Source organism: Acanthochromis polyacanthus, chromosome 4 (assembly GCF_021347895.1).
Source record: "Acanthochromis polyacanthus isolate Apoly-LR-REF ecotype Palm Island chromosome 4, KAUST_Apoly_ChrSc, whole genome shotgun sequence".
NCBI lineage: Eukaryota > Metazoa > Chordata > Actinopteri > Pomacentridae > Acanthochromis > Acanthochromis polyacanthus.
In genome coordinates, this window is record NC_067116.1 from 40574440 (window position 1) to 40590696 (window position 16257).

Consider the following 16257-nt stretch of genomic DNA (forward strand, 5'->3'; position numbering starts at 1 on the left):
CATACCTGAGGCATAGAAGTTGTATATTAGCTCGAACTTATAAGAGTTTTAATGTCCAGATTGTCCGGATGATGTTGCAGAGGTGTTTCTATTGCAACATGAAGAAATCTGAGACAAATTTCTGATATTTGACACCAACATTGATGATACATTCAGTAAATAAAGCAGGTTGAGGATACGTTTAGATATTTGCAGTTGTGATCAAAAGTTTACATACACTTGTAAAGACCACGGCAGTCTTGAATTTCCAATACCTCCTGTAAGTCTTAATTTTCTATCCACAACTTTCTGGTTGTATCTTTGACCTCTTCTCTGGACAGTGAAGTTTAACTAAATTAGTTTCTGCTATTACAGTCCACAGCTTGTTTATGGGATTTAAATCGGGACTTTATGGAATCCAGTCTAAAACCTGAATTCTCGTCTGATTTAGCCATTTCTTTACCACTTTTGATGTGTGTTCGGGGTCATTGTCCTGTTCAAACACCAAACTGTTTCCAAGAACCAAAATTCTGGCTGATGATTTAAGGTATTCCGAAAGAATCTATAGGTGATCATTTTTCTTTATTTTAGTTGCTTTTATAGATCTGTGCTGATGTTCTCAAATGTATCTACTGTAGTGTTTATTAATGAGCCTGATGAGTGTATCAAATGGGCCCTGTTTAATTTAGTTTGGAGAAGTAAGAAGATGCAGTCTATCGTAATCACTCAGGAGAAGGTATGAGGTCATGCCACTAAGAAAATTTGAACATGAACTTTCTACATCACCAAAACTGTTTTGTTAACTTATTGTATGCATATTTTTGACCCAGCAGATTTTGTCGTATTTCCAGAAGACCTATAATAAATATATGGAAGAACCAAAACGTATGATATTTTTTGTGACAAAGACATGTGTTTCAATAATTCTGGCATAGAATTTAAGAGTTACAGGAGTCATTGTAACCACAAGACTGCCATTATATACATGGTCTATACAAGGACTTCCATAATGCTCGTAATGCTTACTAGCAGGAAACAATAAGCACACATACATTTACCTTAAATTGAAAACAAATACAACATAAACTAGAAGTTTTACCAAACTTGGACCGCCCGGTGACAAAGATGACCCCTGTGACCTTGAAAATGAGGTCACGGTCACCAAATGCGAACTTGACCTGTGTCTTATTATGGTACACCTGTCTACCAAATATGGTGAGGCTACATCAATATTTTATGGAGTTATCGCGCAGAAACCAAAGTGTTACAGACAAACACGCAAGCAAGCAAGACCATGCAGGTGAAAACAATACCTTCCGGCAAAACGCAGTTTTTGCCGGGCGCTAATAAAATACAAGAACATCAACACATCAATGAGGCTGTCAGGCAACTAAATCGAAAACATTCTTCTGTTCTCAGCTGCTGCAGCAGCAGATATGGCTTATCACCACATCCGTCCTCCTATTGGCTACTCCATCCCCAAACCCATCTCTGCACTTTTGATGAGAGGCTGGAACTCCTGCCCAGAGGTAAACGACAGGTTTTTTTTTTCTTTCTGAAAATCATTTTAACTTGTTCATCAGAATGGGCAACTCTGATAAAAAAGTTGTTCTAAATTTTAGAGAGTCGTACACAAAGTAGTTGCACCACACAGCGTATACTCAAATCCTTCATTGTATTAAACTGTAAAAATATTCATATAATCATCCATGTCATTAGCTGTACGACATACTGAAGCTCTGAGAGGCAAGTGATGCTGAGTCAGCTGCTACTCTGGTGCACATGCAGCAGTAATGAATGAGAGAGGCCGATCCCCAGATGATACATTATTGCATGGCTGTTCACATTTAGGAGCTCACAGGACCTGGTTGATCCTCCCTCTGTGCTGTGATTCTCATAATTAGCTCAGGATGTTTTTTTCTTGGCCTCATTAAGATATATTATTACAGGGCAGAGCATGCTGACACATTTCTCCCTGAGCGGTACATCTATGTACTGTTTTTCTGTTTACCAGGGCGCTTGTTCATGGATATGTCTCCCTTTGTGATCGACAAGAGCCACACTTGGCTACCACAAGATTTTATGTGCATGCAAGAGAATTATCTGTTGACATCTGGTAAAGATTGAGAGTCACAGATTTGACATCAGATAAATATTTGCCCACAGTGAGCAGAAATATATTTGGATTAGAGAAGTTGAGGCCAATAACCCCAAGGACATTTACCCTATTCTCAAGCATGGTGGTGGTAGTATCATGCACTAAGTTGTTTTGCTGCCAATGGAATTAGTGCTTTACACAAAGTAAACAGAATAATAAAAGAGGATTTCTTTCAGGAAAAACCTGAAATCTTCAGGTAGAAGGTTGAGTCTTGGATGCAGTTGGGTATTACAAGACAGTGACCCCAAACATGCATCAAAAGTGGTAAAGAAATGCCTAAATCATGAGAAAATTGAAGTTATTCTGACCTTCTAAAAGTCATAACTTATACCCCACCAAAATCCCGTGGACTGTGTAAAAAAACAAAAGGCCATTAACTCTAAGATCACCAAACCTACCGTCAAGCATGGTGCAATTCAACTTTATTTGTTTAGCAACTTTCACACACACATGACAAAGAGAAAAAAATTATGCCAAAACTATGATTAAAACTCAAACACATATTTAAAAAAAAAGATTTAACGGTAATAAAATATATTGTGTTCAGGGGGTTGAGGGAATTTATTGAAGTCTTCTTGGGCTCACACGGTAAATCATTTAAAATAGAATCTTGATAATCAGTCTAAGGAAACTGCAGAATGACAGAAGAACCAACAATATCTCCCATTTTCTCCTTTAATGAGTCGACTCTTCTGGTGCTTTCAGACCAAAGAACTACAGACTTCACAACCTGCTCAAACTCTTTGTACAGGACCTCACCACACGAGTCAAGAAGGTTTCCTTCTCATTTCTACTCTGAAGCGCACCTTCTCCTGCTCAAACTGCTGACAAATGTTTCTGCTGCTCTAAAGTCTGGTCTCCAGAACTTCCTAAAAACTCTAAGTCTCTTCTGCTGCAGGTTGCTTTGTAGAAATGTGACAGAAAACCTCACTAAACCACATGGAGGGGCCTCAAGATAGTCGTCCAAATGAAACCGTACAAAAACCAAACTTGCACAACCCAAACACTATCACTGCACACATTAGCACCATGTGCTAACTGTGGCTAAAGAGCCACATTTACCAAGACAACTATCCAATACAAAGCCCTAAAACACACCAAGAAAAACAAAGATGATTTTACTGCTGGAAGCTGCAAGCCAACGCCTAAAGAACAAACTAAAGCAACGGAACCAAACCCAGTTCAGTGAAGAGAAGCAGAGGAAATGTTTGACTGCAGACATAAAGCAGGAAGACACTGAGCTGCTCAGGTGTTCCTGATTACACCAAGCAGCCACCTGGACAGCCAATAGGAACACAGCTTACTGGAAGTCCAGAGGGCTGGCTTAGTGAAATAAATTTAGTTTAAATTTGAAGCAGAAAGTTAACAAAGAAAGTTGAAAATCACCTTCTGAAACCTGAAATCTCTGAGTTTTCACACAAAGAACGCCTGAACATGTCAAACTGGTTCCATAGTAGAACCTTCACTGTAAAAACGTATGGTGTGTTGCTCAAAAAACATTACAACCGGCTGTCTAGGGTCGCCGAGGAGCAACACAAAAACAGGATAAACACTGGTTTCCAGGGGTTAGGAGACTATTTATTTGAAAGAGTAAGTTTACAACAACACAACATGTGTGCATGTTCAGCCCGGTCTCACGGGGATTCGTGAAACTGTCACGTCAGTTTTTGTTTCGGTTTCGTGCGCACCAACACGATGTCATGTTTTTCGTGCCGCTCACCACGAGCGAAACCCGCTGTGGTAATCACATCTGAAAGTGGTTTATACCGGCGGATTCATGACGATCTAAGCTGTCCATTGGCGTTTGCGGCCGCCGCTGCGGCTGCCGGACATTCTTTAAATTCCTATGCAAATTAGGCGGATTCATAAGCTGTCCATCGGCATTTGCGGCCGCGGCCACGGCCGCCAGACATCCGGCCGCAGCAGCGGCCGCGATGGCGGCCGCAAACGCCGATAGTCAGCTTAAATCGTCATGAATCCGCCTAATTTGCATAGGAATTTAAAGAATGTCCAGCGGCCGCAGCGGCGGCTGCAGTGGCGGCCGCAAACGCCGATGGACAGCTTAGATCGTCATGAATCCGCCGGTATAAACCACTTTCAGATGTGATCCGGCCGCTGTTGTGGCCGGATGTCCGGCGGCCGCAATGGCGGCGGCGGCGGCGGCAAACGCCGATGGACAGCTTAGATCGTCATGAATCCGCCTAATTTGCATAGGAATTTAAAGAATGTCCGGCGGCCGCAGGGGCGGCTGCAGCGGCGGCCGCAAACGCCGATGGACAGCTTAGATCGTCATGAATCCGCCGGTATAAACCACTTTCAGATGTGATTACCACAGCGGGTTTCGCTCGTGGTGAGCGGCACGAAAAACATGACATCGTGTTGGTGCGCACGAAACCGAAACAAAAACTGACGTGACAGTTTCACGAATCCCCGTGAGACCGTGTTGGCATGTTATGCTTTTGCATGTGAAGAATGCAAAAAGAGGAGGTGCTCTAGGAAGTCCACGGTACCAGACCCCCCGGCCTGTTCGATGGCCACGTCTGGACCATGGACCTGCAGCACAATAAATGAATCTGAATCCATGTTTTTGAAACAAGAACATCTGCCCACTGTGAAAGATTATTGAGAGCAGCTTTTTGTGATTTCTATGCACAACACTATGATGTTTGCTGAGCTGTGCACTATTAAATAACTTAAGAATATGGAATATTGCTACTGTTTATTATTGTCTTCAAGTTTACTATTAAATATATAGAGTGATACTTACTGTATTTTAAAATTTGCATTACTGCACAGAACATTTAAGATTATTTTGCCACAGATTGTTGTTCACTGTGATGTGCTGGGTAGTACTCATTCTGATTTAGACTGATTAGTATACAGAACCCTGTGATGTTTATGGTTTACAGCTGAGAACTAGTTGCTAAAAGTACAGAATATTATTTCTTATTTTAGGTTTGATAATTATCAGTAAACATTCTAAGAAGTGGAAATTGACAGGGTTGTAAATAGTGCTGTTCTTGTACAATATTGCCACTTAATTGCCCTCAGGATACTGTTGTTGAGCTTACCAGTTTTACATAAAAGGCAGACGCTACAGCTAATGATGCTGTAATTCACATAAACGAGGAAACAAGTCCATCATAATTTGAATTTTAACAGTGCAAAATGAAAAGGTTAATACAGCTTTCCTATTGCGTTAAAGAGCAAAAGAAAAAAACATGAAAAATACTTTGTAAAAACGAGGGGTCGGTTGCAGCTTTCCTTTTTTCTTACAACTTTTCGGTGGCCCCCCCACTAAACTGAATCTGGATCCGCCCCTGACCCCAAGAACACCAAACCTACTATCTAGCATGGTGGTAGCAGTATCATGCGCTGGGGCTGTTTTGCTACCTGTGGAACTTGTGCTTTACACAAAGTAAATGGAGTAATAAAGTAGGATTACCTTCAGGAAAAAAATAGCCAGAAGAATAATGAATAAGGAGGATTACCTCCTGGAAAAACAGGAACAGCAAACCTACTGTTCAGCATGGTGGTGGCAGTATTATGTGCTGAGACCGTTTTGCTGCCGTTGAAACTGGTGTTTTACACAAAACAATTGGACGAATGAAGAAAGAGGATTTGCTTCAGATAAACAACTGTGTGGTTTGAAATTGCAAAATGTTCTCCTTAATCACCACAAAGTCACCACACTCATGCGTCTAGGAAAAAAAACACAAAAACTGCTGTGAAGTGCTTTTCTTCTTCTGTAAAGCAGTAATTACTTGATTGCTCTCAAACACTACGAACCAAAAAGTAGAGCAAATTAGAGTCCAAAATGAGAGGGCTTATAAAAGTTTGTGTTTTCTTAATATTTCCCCTTTTTCTCCCTTGGTTTTGTTTATTGAAAGGCACACAGAGGCCAGCCGCTGTCTGAGGATGTGATGTATAATTGAGCAGCTCTGGGGTGGCTGTGTTTGTTCTTTTACAGCGAGGCAGCAGATCTAAGGCCGGCTTTTTGAAGTGGAGTTCACCTTTGCTTCATGTGTGGGTGGACTCAAATAAGGCAGAATATACAGGGAGTGTTGGAGACAATACACCTGTGTTTTGTGTGTTTTGGGATGTACCTGATGCATCTGAAGTGATTATTGTTTGCTTTTAGGACAGGCCTGAGTTCTCTGAAGTGGTTTCCAACCTGGAGGAGTGCCTGTGCAATGTGGAGGTAAAATAACATTTCACATATTCCTTAATATCAGCTGCTTCAACAATGGAATACTTGGAATATAAAATGTTCTGTATTGTGGTGATATTTCTGTGCCACAGCTGATGTCTCCAGCCTCCAGTAACAGCAGTGGCTCCCTGTCGCCCTCCTCGTCCTCCGACTGTCTGCTGGGTCGAGGAGGACCCGGTCGGAGCCACGTTGCCGCCCTTCGCTCTCGATTTGAGCTTGAATACGCTCTCAACACTCGCGCCTACGCCTTCTGGACTCAGAGGTGAGAGAGTTGGAGAAGATGAAGGTCAAGAGGCTGAGGATAATTTACCACACAAAGGATCACAGCTGCCTCTCGTCTTAATCGCCTTTAGTTGGTTTGCCGCTCCAGTCGGAGGCCATCAGTGGTCAAAGCTTCCTCCTCGGCAGGATCCATCGTCTCCATTTACAGTCCATCCTCTTCAAACTGCGTTATTGATCTTGGCCTAGGTCACGGAGGTTTGGCATGAAGGTGGGGTGGTGTGAGGACGCAGAGGAGGAAGCTTCCCCTGGGTGTCTCCAGTGCCAGGTTCCTCTTCTTTAGCATTTGACCCTGCTCTTGGCTTTACTGCTCAATGCAGCAGCCTTATTTTCAGCACATAGTCGATGGCTGCCAATATTTAGAACGAAGTCCCGTCGCTGCTCTTCAACAGAAGCTTAGAAATGCTGTAAACAAACACACCTGATCTACATGAGGCCAAAGGTTTGGAGGTTCATTTTTATGTCATTCCTTTTCTCCATTTTCAACAGGTGGTTAAAAAAACAGCAGTTTGCATCATGAACTCCTGCTTTCAATTTTACAGGGGGCACTATGGAGCCATTTTGCCACACGTGTGCTCAACGCCCATAAAATATCAAATTTTTCGCCAGTCCTGATGTACATGCAGAGTTTGATGCGTTTTGGGGTATGTTTAGGCCGCCAAAGTGGAGTTTGAAAAGACGGGAAAAGAGTTTAGAAGAAGAAAAAGAAACCCTAGGGTTTCAATGGGGTCCTTTGGCACAGTCAGTGCTCGGACCCTAATAAAATATGCATGGCGTTCTGAGCGGGGGGGGCCTCTATTAGACGCTGGCTTTGTGCCTCTGCACTGCGACTGCCTGGTAACAGTCCCTAAGAACCCAGTAACAGGAGGTGCTGTCATTACAGTGCAGTATTGACTTTGGTGTTGCTCCATCAAAAGTTGACTCTGTGCCTAATTTAACCAAAAAAAAGCACATTTCAACCACATAAATAGTACATTTATTGCACTAAATGTTCCAATTTTGAGCATCATGGTTAGACTCCCTGTAAACAAATATCCGTGATCCCTTCTAACAATCATTTACTCTTATTTTAAGTGCAGTTTTGTCTGTCGTTGCTCCTTTAAATGTGTCATCAATTTTGTATACAGTACTCCTGCAGGGAAAGGGAAAGCAGGCTGGCATCGGGTCAGGTATTACATATTGAGTTTCTTCTGCTTGTGTCTCATCTGTCTTTCCCCATGTAAACGTAGCAGTATGTATATTCCTGGACAAGTATTGTTTTGCAGCAGGTGAATAAATGAATGAATGAGGGCTGAGGTTGTTCATTTTTAAATTTTCAGCGAGCGTCGGCGAGCATCTGGAGGCCTCACACTGGAGGAGCTGAGGAGGAGCATGCAGTTCTCGCCCATTGATCGGAATGGTTTGTAGAGCAGTTTGGAGTTATTGTTTTTAATTCTCAAACTTGTTTTGCATCAAGTACTGGTCTTACAGTAAGAATTTAAAGGATTAGACTGATGTTATTCTGTATTTTTCTTATTCTTAACAAAACCCAGGAAAGACCAGAGCCCACAATGAAGTGTCTGTCAGAGTCTATGCAGATGGCGACAAGTCACTTAGAAAACCCAACAAAAAGTGTCACACTAAGGTGTTGTGCCACCATGTGCTGCCAGAACAGCTTCAGTGTGTCTTGGCATTAATTCTCTGGAACTCTTTTCTTGTTTTAACGATGGCGGAGGAGAACGCCGTCTAACACGTCGGTCCAAAATCACCCATAGAAGTTCAAATGAGCTGAAATTTGATGATTTCAAGGCTGTAGCATATGATTTATCAAACCTTTCAGTGACCCTTCATGCCCGGTGGATGGAAGAGACCGCTCCCATCCAGACAGAAATGTTTTACTGTAGGATAAAGGTGATCATTTAGAACAACCCTATATTAATTTGCCAGCCAAATGCCCCCCCAAAAGCATCACAGAGCCACCATATCACCTCACTTTCCTGTAATTTGTCATCCATCTGTATACACAATTACAAACTTTTTTTTTTAAATGACAGTCTTGTTTGTAGTTCCTCAAACAGGAGTTAAAGATGCACTTATTCTGGACTATTTTCAGTTGTGGATGAACATACATTTAGAACTCTAGCAAGGAGAACATGGAGTGGGATTAACTTTTTTGACTCCTAGGGATGTGAATTATTGCATATATTTGTAGGGTCCTAACAACTGCATTTAAACTTGTTAAATCCATAACAATATTATGTTTTTATAGGATGCACTTTGGCTCATCATGTGTAGTTTTAAACGTGATATGACGGATGCTGACTCGACTTAACCATCATTTGTTAGAATTAATTTATTACATTCGTTTACAGTAGGATTAATGCAGAATATCACCAGCTGATGCTTTAGGTGTCAGGAGTAGTAATGTCATAGTTGTCAGTATTATTTATTGTGACTGATGTCACTGTCTGTTTTTCAGGGTACGTTTCTGATCCAATGAGCACCATGAGATTAAGTTCTTCCTTCAGCAGCAGCGGCAGCTTCGAGGACAGTAACTGAACCCGTTTTAAGCTCCAAACCTTTTTTTTTTAAATTTCCATATAACTGGCATTTTGTGAATTCATTTTAGGTAAAACCGAAGTAGGAGACTAATAAATAAATAGAGAAAGATATTACTAACCGACCTTAATGCGCATTGTAACCCTAAAAATCGTATGTTGGATTTATTTATTTACTGCAGTATGTTAAAAAAAAAAAAAAAAAAAAAAAAAAAAAAAAGGGGTGTATTTTCTTGAGGCTTTTACATCTTGTAAGGATTTTGTGTGACAAATTTTGTTTTTATGTATGTGCTTTGCAATAAAGTACAGAATGATCATGAATTCAACTGTGAACATCCATCCATCCATTCTCTATACACCGCTTTATCCTCACTAGGGTCGGGGGGGGGGTGCTGGAACCTATCCAACATGTGCCAAAAAAAGCAGAAAGTCACTGTCCATGCTCTTTTTGTTTTATTTTTAACTGCCTTAATAACACAAGCTTTCAGTCACTGACAGATACCAAAGGAAAGAGTGAAGCCTCACAAGCAAATAACATTTAAACAATATAACAAGTGATAAGTATATATTCTTTGAAGTAGAGGTAGTGTTAGCAGCAGGATTTAACATTTCACGGATACTACTGTTAACCAAACTAGCGCTCCTGTTGTTCCACTGCAGTTTTTCTACACTCATTACATTCTAGCCCGGACCGAAATCGTCATTAACATAGACACAGTTCAGTTACAGATCACTGATGGAAGCTGAAGTATCCAGTCAGTGGGAATGTAAAGAGCAGCAGGGCCAAAGTGAACTTGCGGGAGTCCAACAGCTATGAATTATTCAATCATTTGTGAGCACGAGTGGAGAAGTATCCATTTACAGGTAACAGGTGAATGCAGCCGCACTCGATACCTCACTCAAACTATCCCTCTTTGTTAGCAACAATAGGAAGAGATGGTCTATTGTAAACATTTGATGCAGCAGTCGAAACTCATTACTCAGCTTCTTTTTCTAATGACTGAAGGATGAAGCCTATTTATAAAGCCTTTGTCATGTAAACACAGAAACCTAAGAGCTTCTTTTAAGTTACTTTTGGAAAAACACTTCATGAGCGCTACAAGTGCTGCTGCTCTATTAAAGTCTGATTGTCTATGCAAGTTGAGTTTTTTCTTTCAAATATTCACTTTTAAATATATGTCTTTGTAAAAGTGAAAATAAAAAGGAATAATGCCTCACTACCTCTAATGTCCACTCTCAGTCCTCGCAGGCGTCAGTAACGGATACGAGCTCGGACTGAACAGAGTTTCGTCCACTGAGAAACTGCTCAGTCGGTCTTTGCTGAGGGTGTGTTTGATGTCTTGGATCAGCTGAATGTCTCTTCTGTCTCTGCTGAGTGTCCCATCAGACACTTTGGTTTGGGTTTCTCCACCGTGGGACTCCTCTAGGCTTCCATCGTCCGACTTTGATGATGTAAAATTGGTTATTTCTGTAACTTCTCGACTCGGTTCACCTGGTTTTTCCGATGTTTCGTCGATATCTTTTGCTCCTTCAGGACTCTTTGAATCTTGATGCTCTTCTTGTTTGACACACAGTTGGAGATCTTTCATCTCAGGGTCATTTTCTGGGGTTTTCTCATCGGTTTGGTTCTCAGGAACACTCTCAGGTTTGCCGCTGACCCCTGAGTGATGACTACCTGAGATACTTTCCACTTTGGTTTCAGAGAAACCATTTTCTTCACTGATTCCTTGCATTGGTGCATCTTGAGCCTCTTGAATAGATCCCCTGTTTTCTTTGTGCTCTTCTGACCTCACGTCTTGCCTGTTTTCAGATTCTATGTCACTTTGTTCAGTCCCTGTGGTTGGCATTATCTTCTTCTCTACTTGTGGTGCATCTTTGACAGCTACATCCTCAAATGGCTCATCTCCAGCGTGGATGCTGTCCAGATCCGACTCCACAGCTTCCACTTTGGTTTCGTCCGTCGGCTCCGTTTTATCTTTGAGCTTCTGCTCTTCATCTTCAGACATCCTTGCCATCTCACCTGGACTCTCTGATCTTTGCAGCTCTGAAGATTGCGTCTCTTCTTTATTAGATTTTGATCCTTCGGCGTCTGAAGTCTCCTCCCTCAGATCTTTTAAAGGTTCAATGAACGTCTCAAAGTACTTGGACGTTTGATGCATGTTCACCCAGTTTGTGACCAGATCTGAGTTGTCTTCTTTCGCTAAGACCTCTGGAATGTCTTTATTCAAGGTGGCACTCTGTTCTGCTTTATCTGCCTCCCCGTTTTGGGCTTGAGGTTTGAGCAGAACACTTGCTCCTTCCTCCGAGGCCTTGCTCGCCTCCTCGGTGTCGGCTCCGTTTTCTACATCAGCAGCAGAGACGTCTGAAACACCGGCTGGATTTTCATCACTGTGGGGGTCTTTCTCAGTTTCAAACTTTGCAACTGGCTCCTTGTTCTGTTCATCTAAGTGTTGGGCAGTATCATCTAAATCAACAGCCACTGGAGCAGAAGTTTGTTCCAGATCTTCTGAACATGCTGCTACAACTGTCACCTCATTGATGATATTCTGGACATTGTTGATCTTTTCGATCAAGCCTGACTCTTTATTTTCATTACCAACATCGGACTTGTTGCCATTTTCATCTTTTTCTGTCTTCTCTATGCCTGTTTGGTCATCTAATTTAGGATCTTCTTTTATTTCCACAACAGATGTTTCTGGTTCCGACTCATTTTTAGTTAATTCATCCTGCTTTTCTGCACTTTCATCCTCTTTCTGAGCTTCAGTTTCTACCAGATTAACATCAGGATCAACCTCGCCGGCCTCATCTTTTTCAGACTCCACAGTTACTTCTTTTCTATCTATGATCTCGTCTTCAGTATGTTCCTCTCTTTGTCTTACTCCTTCACCGTTCTCTGCTGCTTTCAAGTCGTCTCCCTCATCCTCACGAGGTTTGCTCTCAGCTCCAGTGGAAATCTCCCCATTTTCAGCATCAATTTCTCCCTTTTCACTGCTGTTACTCGCTCTCTCAGGCTCTCTCTTCACATTTTCAGCCTCTTTCACATCGTTTAGCACTTCTTCCGTTGTTTTAGTCCCATCTGCTGCTTCACCGTCACCTACATCCTCTGACTCAACTACATTTTCAGGAGATTTTTTCCCATTATCTTTATCTAAGTCTGCATCTTCACTCTTCTCGAGTTCTTCTGTAATGGTAGATTTTTCTCCTTCTTCTCCTACAGTCTTATCTCTTTTCTCTTCACATTCGTCACCATTTTCACCCTCCTTGGTTTCACTCTGCTCTGCTTTGTGCTCGGACTTTCCTGCCTCATCGTTTTTGTCTTCGACAGCTGTGTTTGTCTCACTTCTGTCTTCACCCTCATTAGCTGTGTCAGCTCCCTTTTCTTCAGATTGTAGCTCATCATTTTTATTCTCGACACATTCACTAGTCTCATCTTTTTCTGTCTTTTCTGGTTCTTCCACCTTCTCTTCATTTGCGACTGTATCCTCCTCAACCACGGTTTTCTCGGCTTCATTTTGCTTTCCTTCAATATTTGTGCCACTATCAGCTCCCTCTGCAGTGATGTCCTTTTTGTCTATCGTTTCATCTGCCTTACTTTCATCTTTACCCTCTTCCTCTGCTCTGCTTGTTTCATCCTCATCTCTTTCCTCTGTATTTTCATCCTTCTCTGTTTTATCTGGATGAATATGAGTTTGTTCTTCCTTTTCAGATTTCTGCTCCTCTACCTTTTCATCTATTTCCGCAGAGTTTTCCATCCTCTCTTCTCCCTCACATCTTTCTTGTGGAGTGTCATCCTGGCTAGCCTCTGTTACTCCTTTCAGATCATCTTCCTCTGTATTTTCCGTACTTGTTTCTACTGTTTTTTCCACTATGGTGTCTCCGCTCCCCTCTGGCGAGCTGCTCGAATCTTCTGCTGTAACTTCAGTTTCTGATGCTGCAGCTCCGTCCTCGCCGTCTTCCTGCCGCCTCTCCTCTGTGTCGGCTACAGGTGCCTCTTCACGGCTGAGGGCCTCTTGCTCCTCTGAGGACTCCGCTTTCATCTCCATTGTCTCGCTTGCTGTCATCGCCTCCGCCTCCGCATTATCTGCTGTCTCATCAGCCTTTTTATTCGGCTCTGATACCGATGACTCATCCTCTTCTCCGCTTTTTCCCCCTTGCCCCGTCTCGTCGTGCTGAATGTCAGTTTTCCCCTCCTCGCCTTCATCTTCCTCTGCAGCCTCAACATCAGGGGGTTCAGTCGGCGTTTCTTCAAGCGGATCTGCGGTCTTGTCATCTTGTGCCGCGTTCTCTTCGCTTACAGGATGCAGAGATTCGCCTGCATCCTCTGATTTCTCCTCCTCTGCAGCCTTTTCATCCTCCTCAACCTCGCTGACCTTCTCATCTTTGGTGTCATCACTGTTCTCCTGAGGCTCTTCATCTTTCTGCTCTTTTGTTTCAGACGTCTCTTCTTGCTCCTGTGCCACCTCACCTTCACTTGTCTCACTTTCCTCAAGTTTTGTCGGTTCTACGAGGGTCTGCGGTTGATCTGTAAATGTGACAACTTTCTCGGGAACTGCATCTGCAAAATACAAATTTGATCGAGTTTACAAAGACAGAAGTGGTATTTTATGTAGTTTGCAGATTCATAACATTAAAAAAAAAACTGGCACCTTTGTTGTCTTGTTTGGGGCCTTTATCTGAGGAATCATCTTCTTCAGTGCTGGTGTCGCTCAGTTCAGGCTCAGAGCTGCACTGCGACTCCTTCAATATGGCTTCTGCCAGCTTCTCCTGCACAGATTTGGCTTGTGACAGACAAAGACACATGGCACGTGCAGTTATGTGAGTTTCTGTGAGCTGGTCATGTGGACGAATGGTGTCCAAAAGTTACAATGAACACAGCAATGTGCAATGCAAATGAAATGACAAAGAAACCAGAAAATGATGCAACGTACACCCATAAAGACATATTTATTTCGTCCTTGCAGGTGCAAACATAATGCAGCAACACAACATGCAAAATCATGATCAACATGCACAGAAAAAGAAGTACACAACCAACATGGAAACATGATGCAAAATTCAACAGCTTCCTATTTTAAACCTACTTTAATGTAACTTCAGAAAACCACTTGTGAAAGTAACTTTGACTGAGGAAATACATTTCCTCCAACTCTACTTTCATTAATGGCAGATTTTCTAACGTGTGCAAGTTATTTGCAAACTTGCAGAAGCAGATTTGTTTGGGTAAACGCTGTACATGAATATGCAGCAGCTCTTCACTGCTGCATATTTTGAGCTTTTTGAAATACTGTACAGTATGCAAATGTTTTTTTCCCTTATTGGCCACTTGTTTGCTTTTGTCAGATTGCAGTTTCTCCCCCTGAGAGCTCTTCCCTTTGTTTGTTGAGCTGTATTTTGAAATGCTTATTTCATTTTAAACAAAACTACACAAAGCAGCTTTAAGACAAACTTTATGAAAACAGGCTGTTTAACCCTCTGAACTCCAAGGGGTTTCTGAGCATTTTTTGCTCCTGTTTCATTTTTACTCACTGTGGGTTCATTTTCACTGCAAATATAAAGTCGTACAACTCTGTGGAAACATGATTAAAATACTGGAAAAAATGATTATGGCTCTGCATACTACAGATATTTTACATTTTACAGCCTGTACAAAATGGGCATTTTCCACACTACTGTGCTGAATGTTTCTTCTAACTTGTTCACATCTTGCACCTCTCTTTGCCGTTTTTGTACCATGCTGCATGTATTGTATTGATCAAGTATTTTGCTCTCAGTCTCCTTAATTTGTTTCCATATTTACTTCCTCTCTATTCTGTTTAACACAGCCTGCAGTTCAACCGAACAGTCCCGGATTTTCTGTCAGTAGCAGGGAAATCTTTTTTTTTTTTTACAGAAACTGGTGGAAATTATTTGTTTTTGGCCAATAAAATAAATAGATTTTAATGAAATATCACAATTTTAAGCTTAGCTATGGTTAAGCTTTCTAAAGGAACCGCACATCACACATGACTGGTGAAAGGACTGTTGAAATTTCAAAAATGTGACGATTTCGTTTCACGCTTTGATCAACTGTGTGGTTGTGATAATTTTTTTTAAAAAAAGTAAAATGCTTTTAAAAACCACAACCAGGTTTTATGGTTCAGAGGATGAAGCCTGAAACCACCGTCATAAACAACGCAAACAAAAGTACAATCCAACTACTGTTTTATGATTATTATGAGTAACAACATTTTGAAGCTGCTTCTAAATACAGCTGAAAATTATCATCAATAATTCCTCAAAGCCTCATCAATAAAAATTAATGAGGCTGAAAATCACAACACAAATAAGAAACATTAGAAAGAACACAAAGACACAAGCAATTTTTCCACTATTAAGATGTAAAAACATGATATTATTACTTAAAAATCTCAAGCTGACAATACCGCAGCACTGTGATTGTAATTATTTAGCTTTAATCAGGGTTATATTAACGTGTTGCTCAAATTACATACAAACATTCACACACCTGCTCCTGACTGATTCAGATAAATACAGCGCTGTTCGAGATAACAGTGGAAAACTTCCATACATGATGGATTTTTTCACTCAGGTGAAACCTCCACAGCTGTATCGGTTGGTCTGTACTCACCTCTCTCCTGTTCCTCCTCAGGTTTGTTCTCCTCTATGGTTTTCTCAGCATCTTTGCCTCCTGAAGTGTCATCGCTCTGTCGGTTTTCGTTCCCTGAGGGGACGCTGGTGTCAGAGATGTCGATCTCTGTGCTGTCACCGGCACTGTCCTGAACATCCGACTCTTTGACCACAGCAGATTCTCCCTCAGTGACGGCGGCTTCTTCTGGATTTGGTTCGTCTTTTTCATCTGGTGGAGCAGCAGCTTCCTCTGGATCGACTTCTTTAGGTCGCTCTGCCTTTTCTTCCTCGTTGGTGCCTTTTGTGTCTTCAGCGTCGCTTTCCTCCTGATCGCTGCCGGAGGAGCTGGAGCCCGAACGAGACTTTATGTCTTCTGCGCAAGAAAAATCCAGCATTTTAAATTCCAAAGTAAAGAAAAGGTGGTTGTATACAGAAAACATGCTGCAATGAGGTTCCTTTTGTTTCCT

The 16257-nt window shown here is 41.8% G+C and overlaps 2 protein-coding genes across 6 annotated transcripts in view; one reads left to right on the forward strand and one right to left on the reverse strand.

Annotated features, from left to right (window-relative positions):
• tnni3k (TNNI3 interacting kinase) overlaps positions 1-9484 on the forward strand; it is a 30497-nt gene extending 21013 nt beyond the window's left edge. For both annotated transcript variants that reach the window (XM_022210110.2, XM_051947628.1), the window contains 5 exons: positions 1399-1508; positions 6279-6338; positions 6440-6609; positions 7946-8025; positions 9085-9484. In XM_022210110.2, coding sequence (XP_022065802.1) covers positions 1399-1508; positions 6279-6338; positions 6440-6609; positions 7946-8025; positions 9085-9164 — 500 coding nt within the window. In that variant the 3' untranslated portion in view covers positions 9165-9484. The remainder of the gene's footprint in view (positions 1-1398; positions 1509-6278; positions 6339-6439; positions 6610-7945; positions 8026-9084) is intronic.
• Positions 9485-9597: 113 nt separating this feature from the next.
• The window catches only part of erich3 (glutamate-rich 3), a 35005-nt gene continuing 28345 nt past the window's right edge, over positions 9598-16257 (reverse strand). For 3 of the 4 annotated variants that reach the window (XM_022210103.2, XM_022210101.2, XM_022210100.2), the window contains 3 exons: positions 15792-16163; positions 13810-13941; positions 9598-13718 (listed from right to left, as the gene is read on the reverse strand). In XM_022210103.2, the coding sequence (XP_022065795.2) occupies positions 10387-13718; positions 13810-13941; positions 15792-16163 (3836 nt within the window). In that variant the 3' untranslated portion in view covers positions 9598-10386. Of the gene's footprint in view, positions 13719-13809; positions 13942-14078; positions 16164-16257 lie in introns of those variants that run through there. The other variant, XM_051946700.1, reaches the window with a different exon arrangement.